This window comes from Triturus cristatus, chromosome 10, assembly GCF_964204655.1.
Source record: "Triturus cristatus chromosome 10, aTriCri1.1, whole genome shotgun sequence".
NCBI lineage: Eukaryota > Metazoa > Chordata > Amphibia > Caudata > Salamandridae > Triturus > Triturus cristatus.
In genome coordinates this window covers 1,214,170,717-1,214,180,986 of record NC_140593.1, presented here as the reverse complement: position 1 = coordinate 1,214,180,986, position 10,270 = coordinate 1,214,170,717, and the positions used below count along the sequence as shown (strand labels likewise).

At 50.4% G+C, this 10,270-nt stretch overlaps 1 protein-coding gene across 1 annotated transcript in view; it reads left to right on the top strand.

Moving 5' to 3' along the window:
• The first annotated feature begins 5,821 nt into the window (after nt 1-5,821).
• LOC146797088 (mitochondrial carnitine/acylcarnitine carrier protein-like) overlaps nt 5,822-10,270 on the top strand; it is a 62,411-nt gene continuing 57,962 nt past the window's right edge. The window contains exon 1 of the mRNA XM_085629719.1: nt 5,822-6,675. Coding sequence (XP_085485845.1) covers nt 6,565-6,675 — 111 coding nt within the window. The 5' untranslated portion in view covers nt 5,822-6,564. The remainder of the gene's footprint in view (nt 6,676-10,270) is intronic.

Sequence of the window (10,270 nt, the reverse complement as noted above, 5' to 3'; positions counted from 1 at the left end):
GCATTGTGTTATCTGCTCTGCTCGAACGTAATTACCTGCCAAGGCATGCGAGTAGCGCGTTGTGTGATATGCTCTGCTCGAAAGTATTTATATGCCAACGATCACGAGTAGCGTGTTATGTTATATGCTCTGCTCGAAAGTATTTACATGCCGATGATCACGAGTAGCGTGTTGTGGTATATGCTCTGCTCGAAAGTATTTACATGCCGATGATCACGAGTAGCGTGTTGTGGTATATGCTCTGCTCGAAAGTATTTACATGCCGATGATCACGAGTAGCTTGTTGTGGTATATGCTCTGCTCGAAAGTATTTACATGCCGATGATCGCGAGTAGCGCGTTATGTTATATGCTCTGCTCGAAAGTACTTACATGCTAAGGATCGCGAGTAGCGCGTCGTGTCATATGCCCGGCTCGAAAGTATTTACATGCCCAGGGTTACGAGCAGCGCATTGTGTTATATGCTCTGCTCAGAAGTAGTTACAGGCAACTGATTAAGAGTAACGCGTTGTGCTATATGCTCTGCTCAAACGTATTTACATGCAAATGATTGCGCGTAGCGCTTTGGTTTATATGCCTTGCTTCACAGTATTAGGGGCCATCGATTACGAGGAGCGCTTAGTTCTACAGGCTCCATGTTGATGTACCCAATGTCACCCCCTCCGAGTATTGCGCTGTGTTAGACGGCCTGTTCAGGGAAAGACCTTTCGTAAACGCGCACTGCGCTATAATCACCCGCACTTAGCCATCTGCCGTGGGTACATGAATGAGGTTAGGCACTGCATATATATCGCCAAGATTGCTGTATTTACTGATGGATGGTATTATGATGCATGTATCGCCTTGTTATTTCCTGAACTGCAACTGACCAGCTATACTTGGATAAACTTGAAGTATTTGCATAATTTAAACGGTGTGGCGTCACTTATTGTGTGTGTCCCTAGTCCATGAAGAGTGTGTGGTGTATGGTTGCTTAACACATAGCCCTCTGGTTGCCCGACCGGCCCGCGCCACGTTACCGCCCATAGGGCCTGGTGACCCCAGGTTCCTACAGTTTACATCAACACATTTTAATAAATGATGCTCAAAGAAATGTTACCTACAATTTTACAGTAGTTTAGTAAAATGTGTTTACTTTTCTAAGTGCTTTTTTGTTTGTGAACATTTTATTTTGAAAGCAAAGAATCATCAAGCTAGGTTTCAAGCTTCTGCAGATATGTGCATCCAATCAGAAAGCATTCTGGGAGCATTGTATGAAGCCTCATATTGTTAAACTTTGAATACTTGTGCACACATTTTTACACTGGAACCACTGTCAGTGGACACAAGGAGATGATGGACGGAGCGCTGAAACTTCAGGCACTCACGCCCAGGGACTAATAGATCTGAGTTGAATCCATCATCGTTCTTTAGCTCACTTCACCACCCCAGTTCAGACACAGCCTTATGCAAATCAGTCTTGACCCTGTGCCTCATGGGAACAGTCCAGTCCGAACTGCCAGGACAGGTCTTCCCTGGAGCGGAAACAAGCATCTTGGGACCGGTTTCACGGTAAGACCCCTAATTAGCCAGGCTAGCTTTAATCCAGTGGCAAAGTGAGCAAGGGACCCACGTCTGGGCATACCCTGCCAACTTAGGGCGAACAAAACAAACACAAGGAGATGATGGATGGAGCGCTGAAACTTTTCAGACACTCACCCCCAGTCACAGATTTGGGTTGAATCCATCATCATTCTTTAGCTCACTTTGCCACCACAGTTCAGACCCAGCTATATGCAAATCAGTCTTTACCCTGTTCTCATGGGAACACTCCAGCCTGAAATGCCAGGCTACATCTTACCTGGACCAGAAACAAGGAACCTGGGACCAGTTTTGTGGTAACACCCCACATTATCCAGGCTAGCTTGAATCCAGTGGCAAAGTGAGCAAGAGATCCACGTCTGGGTATACCCTGCCAACTTAGGGCAAACAAAGCAAACACAAGGAGATGATGGATGGAGCGCTGAACCTTTTCTGACCTACCCCCAGTCACAGATCTGGGTTGAATCCATCTTACTTCTTTAACTCACTTCACCGCCCCAGTTCAGACCCAGCCATATGCAAATCAGTCTTGACCCTGGGCCTCATGGGAGCAGTCCAGCCCTAACTGTCAAGCCAGGTCTTCCCTGGACCAGAAACAAGCATACTGGGACCAGTTTCAGGCTAACAGCCCTCATCAGCCAGGCTAGCTTGAATCCAGTGGCAAAGTGATCAAGGTACCCACATCTGGCCATACCCTGCCAACTTAGGGCGAACAAAGCAAACACAAGGAGATGATGGATGGAGCACTGATACTTTTCAGACACTCACCCCAGTCACAGATCTGATCCATCATCGTTCTTTAGCTCATTTGGCCACTCCAGTTCAGACCCACCCATATGCTAATCAGTCTTCCCCCTGTGCCTCATGGGAACAGTCAAACCCGAACTGCCAAGCCATGTCTTCCCTGGACCGGAAACAAACATCCTGGGACCAGTTTTGGGGTAACACCCCTCATTAGCCAGGCTAGCTTGAATCCAGTGGCAAAGTGAGCAAGGGACCCACGCCTAGGTGTACCCTGCCAACTTAGGGCGAACAAAGCAAACACAAGGAAATGATGGACGGTCCCAGGATGCTTGTTTTCCGGTCCAGGGAGGACCTGGCCTGGCAGCTCGGCTGAACTGTTTCCATAGGGAACAGGGTCAAGGCTGATTTGCATATGGGTGGGTCCAAACTGGAATGGTGTGGCATGCAAAATAACAATGGATTAAACCCAGATCTGTGACTGGGGGTGAATGTTTGACAATGTCCAACATTCCGTCCATCATCTTTTCGTGTTGCACCATTGTCAGTGGTGCAGTCCGGGCTTACAACACGTCCTTAGCGCGCTCACACTAATAAGAAAGGCTTTGTGATGATGAACAATAAAAACAAGTTCCAACAGCATTAACGTATGGACAACATGATTACCTAAATTGCAGACAATGCCCTTCCCTGATCCATAATGTTATACTGTGAGCTGGCAGCTGAAGGGGTTTGTGCTCAAGGGGGTGGGGCCTACTTGTCCCAAAGACAAAATAAGCATGAAAACTTATTGCCCTTGACCCCAAACATTATGTCCTGGGAGTCGGGCTATAGGAATTCCACACCCCTAAACCAGACAGTTCACAGCTGGTGTCTGACGCTCACAGCTGGTGTCTGACACGAGTATCTGACAGTGCTATAAACCTGACTCCCAGTGCCTGACACATATATACTCTGTGAGGCTCACACCCGGTGTCTAGCACGCGTACCTGACACTGTTATAAACCTGACACCCAGTGCCTGGCAGATATACCATGTACTCCTCACACCCGGTGTCTAGCACGCGTACCTGACACTGTTATAAACCAGACTCCCAGTGCCTGACAGATATACCATGTACTCCTCACACCCGGTGTCTAACACGAGTATCTGACACTGTTATAAACCTGACACCCAGTGCCTGGCAGATATACCATGTACTCCTCACACCCGGTGTCTAGCACGAGTCCCTGATGCTGTTACAAACCTGACTCCCAGTGCCTGACACATATATACCATGTAAGGCTCACACCCGGTGTCTAGCACGCGTACCTGACACTGTTATAAACCAGACACCCAGTTCCTGACAGATATACCATGTACTCCTCACACCCGGTGTCTAGCACGAGTCCCTGATGCTGTTACAAACCTGACTCCCAGTGCCTGACACATATATACCATGTAAGGCTCACACCCGGTGTCTAGCACGCGTACCTGACACTGTTATAAACCAGACACCCAGTTCCTGACAGATATACCATGTACTCCTCACACCCGGTGTCTAGCACGAGTCCCTGATGCTGTTACAAACCTGACTCCCAGTGCCTGACACATATATACCATGTAAGGCTCACACCCGGTGTCTAGCACGCGTACCTGACACTGTTATAAACCAGACACCCAGTTCCTGACAGATATACCATGTACTCCTCACACCCGGTGTCTAGCACGAGTCCCTGATGCTGTTACAAACCTGACTCCCAGTGCCTGACACATATATACCATGTACTCCTCACACCCGGTGTCTAACACGAGTATCTGACACTGTTATAAACCTGACACCCAGTGCCTGGCAGATATACCATGTACTCCTCACACCCGGTGTCTAGCACGAGTCCCTGATGCTGTTACAAACCTGACTCCCAGTGCCTGACACATATATACCATGTAAGGCTCACACCCAGTGTCTAGCACGCATACCTGACACTGTTATAAACCAGACAACCAGTTCCCGACAGATATACCATGTAAGGCTCACACCCGGTGTCTAGCACGCGTACCTGACACTGTTATAAACCAGACACCCAGTGCCTGACAGATATACCATGTACTCCTCATGTACCCGGTGTCTAGCACGCATACCTGACACTGTTATAAACCAGACAACCAGTTCCCGACAGATATACCATGTAAGGCTCACACCCGGTGTCTAGCACGCGTACCTGACACTGTTATAAACCAGACACCCAGTTCCTGACAGATATACCATGTACTCCTCACACCCGGTGTCTAGCACGAGTCCCTGATGCTGTTACAAACCTGACTCCCAGTGCCTGACACATATATACCATGTAAGGCTCACACCCGGTGTCTAGCACGCGTACCTGACACTGTTATAAACCAGACACCCAGTTCCTGACAGATATACCATGTACTCCTCACACCCGGTGTCTAGCACGAGTCCCTGATGCTGTTACAAACCTGACTCCCAGTGCCTGACACATATATACCATGTAAGGCTCACACCCGGTGTCTAGCACGCGTACCTGACACTGTTATAAACCAGACACCCAGTTCCTGACAGATATACCATGTACTCCTCACACCCGGTGTCTAGCACGAGTCCCTGATGCTGTTACAAACCTGACTCCCAGTGCCTGACACATATATACCATGTACTCCTCACACCCGGTGTCTAACACGAGTATCTGACACTGTTATAAACCTGACACCCAGTGCCTGGCAGATATACCATGTACTCCTCACACCCGGTGTCTAGCACGAGTCCCTGATGCTGTTACAAACCTGACTCCCAGTGCCTGACACATATATACCATGTAAGGCTCACACCCAGTGTCTAGCACGCATACCTGACACTGTTATAAACCAGACAACCAGTTCCCGACAGATATACCATGTAAGGCTCACACCCGGTGTCTAGCACGCGTACCTGACACTGTTATAAACCAGACACCCAGTGCCTGACAGATATACCATGTACTCCTCATGTACCCGGTGTCTAGCACGCATACCTGACACTGTTATAAACCAGACAACCAGTTCCCGACAGATATACCATGTAAGGCTCACACCCGGTGTCTAGCACGCGTACCTGACACTGTTATAAACCAGACACCCAGTTCCTGACAGATATACCATGTACTCCTCATGTACCCGGTGTCTAGCACGAGTCCCCGTGCCTGGCAGTAATAATCGACTGACACCCAGTGCCAGAAGCATGGTGAACTTCCCCGGGCCCCTGGCAGCCGGTCTCTGCCAGTGATAAAGAACTGAGGCCCAGCCCTGGCAGTGAGGCGACGCTGCTGCCAAGCTCTGGCAGGGGCGGGGGTGCGCTCTGTCAGAGACCCCTGAGGGGACACATGTGCTTATCATGAACAGCACTCCCAGCCTGCCTGTGGCGGGAACACACCCGCCCTGCGCCCGCCCTCCCTGCAGGAGAGACGCAGGGGTAAAGCTACCAAGAAGTCATTCATTAAAGTTACCCACGTGCCAAGGAGGACAGAGTCCGCGCGACTGTAATTATTAAAGGGCGCGGGGAGGCCTCTCCTGACAGCGGCGGGACAGACTCCAACCAAAGCCGAGGCCTCTCACCTGCAGGGGGGCTCCAGACGCAGTCCCATGGTGGCCTAACCAGGCACTGCCCACCCTGCCAGCGCTTCTCCTTGAGAGGGCTGTCCACGGGGGCCGGAGGCCAGAGGCCAGAAGTGGCTCCGGGTGGCTTTTCCCTGGAGTGCCCGGCAGAGGGGACATCTCCTAGCGCTCAGAGGCCCGCCTGTCGCTCCCGCAGGGGCTCGGCACCCTGTGCCAGGGTCTCCCCTTCAGGGAGGCCAGCGCCCGGGAGCTGGTGGTAGTGGCGGCGAGGGCCATCACAGCGGGATGTCAGCCTCTATCTGACCACTGGGGCATCTGTACTCACTCGTAGGCTGCTCTGCCACGGTCTCTCCCTCAGAGGGTGCCCCCAGGCCCTAGGGGGTCAGAAGCGGGCCAGCAGCGCCTGAGCCTGGCCGAGGGTTTCACCCTCTTTTCCTTCCAGGACTCTGCCGCCTGTGCCAGGGGGCCTCCTTCAAGGCCGAGCTCTTGGGGCACGCTTTGCCAGCCGGGGTACCGCAGTGGCGGGTGTGCAGAGGGTGGTCGCTGACTGCAGACCAGGGGTCTCGAACTGAGCCCAGCAGCAGTGCCAACAGGTCTCTCCTCCCCGTGCCCCCTGGCACCTACCCCGCCCACCGTTCCAGGGGTACCGGAGATGGCACAGAAGAGGAAGGCGGAGGCGGTGTCACCCGTGAAGAATTTCTTTGCGGGGGGCGCAGGGGGGGTCTGCCTGATCCTGGCGGGGCAGCCCCTGGACACCATCAAGGTATGTTCTTGAGGCGCGTTTAGTGGCGTGAAGTTATTATGTTATATCATAAGTAAGGCTCCCTTTTTTCCGTTTTTAATGATTTTTACAGATACATACAGACAGAAACCCATTCATTTTCCGGTCTGTATTTATTTTTAAATGTGGATAAAAACGAAAATTGTTTTTTGAGTGTGTAATGTTGCAAGCTGTTGCCTAAATGAATACCACCGAAGCCTGAAGGTGTGGATATCAATTGTTCATTGTATTAAGTACATCGGGAGAGCGCCGGGCAAGACGCGACCTCGCGGTCTATTCCCGACTCGCGCATGCGCACTTGCTCATTAGCGCTGTCCTCGCGCACTACGTAGCCACGTAGCGTGCGAGGACTAGAGCGCAACACTACATATCTCCCTTCTTTTTGTTACACAAAGATTATGTAGTCCATACAGTCCTACAGATTGCTTAGCTTCCCTCTAGTTCAAAGTCTCGGAAGTGGTTAGGTCTTACCACCACTCTGCCTGCTCTAGTACGCCTTCCCGGAGTGGAGGAAGCGTCTGGGGTACCATCCTCTGCGGGACTCCCCACCTTGTCTCTTGGAGTACCCCGTTCTTCTCTCCTCGGGGTCCCGCTCTCCTCTCCCGGCTGTTCCTCCATCTCGGTTGTCACTTGATCTCCCTGCTCCTCACAGCTCCCTTCTGCCTTCGTGTCCCTTCCTTCGGCTGGGTTACTTCCTTCATTTTCTCTTGGCTTTGGTTCTTGTTGTGTCTTTTCATTCTCTTCTATGGGCCATCTTAGGATCTTGTTGCATTTGGACATGTGGTTTTGGGACCACACGTTCCCATCACTGAGTAATGCTGCCCTATCGTACACTTCTTTCACTTGTAGAGGTGGACTGTACTTGCTGTCTCCTTTCCTTTTCCGTATAGCTAATCTGACTCTCACCCATTCTCCTCTCTCCAGGGTTGTTCCTTTCACTTTTCTCCTCTGATTGTAGTACTCCGTATATATTCTCTGGGCCTTCTCTAGATTGTGCTGTACCACCGCAGGAGACCATTTGCTAGTGATCATCTTCTCTCTCCATGTTACGTTGTCCTTGGTGAAGGGGTGTCTTCCTCTTAAGATTTGGAAAGGGCTAGACCCCGTGCCGGTGGGGGTGATGCGGTATGCCCATATCATGTTCTGTATCTCTTTCTCCCAATCCTTGCCCATCATGATGGCTGCTTGAATGGACCCCATTATGACTCTATTGAATCGTTCCACCTGTCCATTACTCGACGGATGATACACGGAGGTGTGTTGTATTTTGATTCCATTCCTCTCTGCATACTTGTACCACTTTTCAGATGTGAATTGAGGTCCATTGTCGCTCAGGATGGTTCTCGGGATACCTTCTCTAAGAAAAACTGAAGTTAGAAACTTAATCACTGTCTCCGCATCCATTACTTCTTGGATGTGTATCTCCGGCCATTTCGAGTACTTGTCGACCAGCACGCATAGATATTTGGGCGTTCCTTGGGTGTCCAGCACGGGTCCCAGAATGTCCACTACCACTTCTTCCCACGGGCCACTCGGTAGTGTGAACTTCCCCAATGCCGGTCATAAGGTATTCAGTGTTTTGTCCGCTCTTTGGCATTGATCACATTCTCTTACGTGCCTCTCCACCTGGACGTCCATTCCTGGCCACCAGTACATATGCTTCGCTCTCATCTTGGTTTTCACTATTCCTAGATGTCCTTCGTGCAATAGCGCGACCAGTCGAGGAACTAAGGCGGCCGGGGGAATCACTTTATCAACTCTGTACAGGAATATGCCTTTGTCCCCCACTGACAGTTCCTCTCTGACTTCATAAAATTTCCTGAGCGTCTCCCGCAACCGTCTTTTCTCGGGCCATCCATGTATTATGTTCTCTTTGACCTCACTAATCTCCCTATCTTCTTCGTATGCTTGGGTCCACTCTTGATTACTTATCACTCTTTCTGGATCTTCCATCACCGCTACCATTTCTTCCTCTTCTGTTGCTGGGTTCGGGGCTTCTTCCATGGCTGCCGCTCTACTGAGGTAATCTGCTACTTTGTTTCGTGTCCCAGGTATGTACTCCACATCATACCTGTACTCTAGTAATTTTAGTGTCATCTAGGCGATGCGTGGCATGGCACTGGCATGCCCACTCGAGGTGAGCACTTTGACTAATGGCTTGTGATCAGTTTTGAGTTTGAACCTCGTGCCCCATAGGAATTGGCGGAACTTCCCCATGGCCCACACCACCGCTAGCATCTCCTTCTCGATTACGCTGTATTTCTGTTCTGTGGGTGATAACGCTCTTGATGTGAAACTGAGGGTCTCCGTCGTTCCTTCTCTCCTCTCCTGCATGAGGACTGCTCCCAGTCCTTTCTCACTGGCATCCGTCGTCAATACCGACTGTCCGAGCGGGTCATATCCCTGCAGTGGCACGGCTCGGCTAATGTCCCTCTTCAAGGCTTCAAATTCTCTTTGTGTTTCTTCTGTCCACTTGAATGCTGTTTTGTCCCTTGTCAATTATCGTAGGTGGTGTGTCTTGGTGGCAAAGTGTTGCACAAACTTGCTATAATATTCTGCCATCCCTAGGAAGGATCTCACTTCTTCTTTGTTGGATGGAGCCATAGCATTGCAAATCGCTTTCACATTTGCGCGTTTAGGCGTGATGCCCTGTCCTCCTATTTCATGTCCCAAGTAGGTGACGGACGTCATTCCCAGTCGGCACTTTTCCCATTCCGCGGTCAGACCGTTGTTTTCTAGCACACGGAGTACCTTATCTAACTTCTTATCATGGTCTTTCCTGTCTGTCCCCATCACCAGTATGTCATCTTGGAAGTACTGAATACCCTCGATATCCTGGAATAGCCGATGCATACATTTCTGGAACACCGCCGCTGCTGAGGCGAGGCCAAACGGCATTCTGTGGAATTGGTAGCATCCGAAGGGTGTTATAAAGGATGTCAGTTTCCGGCTTGTCGGATGTAAATCTATCTGGTGATAGGCAGAAGTAAGATCAATAGTGGAGAACCACTTTACCCCCTTAGTCTTGGACAACATTTCTTCAATGCGCGGCAATGGGAATTTTTCCACTATAAGGCATTTGTTCAGTTCTTGAAGGTCTACACACAGGCGGACTTTGCCATTGGGTTTCATTGCCACCACCAAGGGGGGGAGCCATTCTGAGCTGTCTATAGGCTCTATTATTCCATTTTTTTCCAGTCTGAGAAGTTCCAGTTGTACGGCTTCTTTTATGGCTAGCGGCACATTGCGGACTTTGTGGGATACCGGCCTGGAGTTCTCTTTGAGTACAATCTTGTGTGTGAATTTCTCCAGTTTTCCAACCTTCCCGCCAAATACCTTCGGGAATTTGCTTTTCATCTCTTCCAGTTCTGGCCAGCTCCCGGGCGCTGTCATAAGCACTTGCGTGTCCCCTCCTGGGTCTAGCTTGATCCCTAGGTCACCTTGATCCATCCACCCTAGGACGGATGGGCCCTTCTCTGCTACATATAATTTGCACTCCGCGCTTCTTCCTCTAAATTCGAAGATCAACTTCCTGTATCCCACCATGGGAATGGGTTCGCCTGTGTACGATACTGGT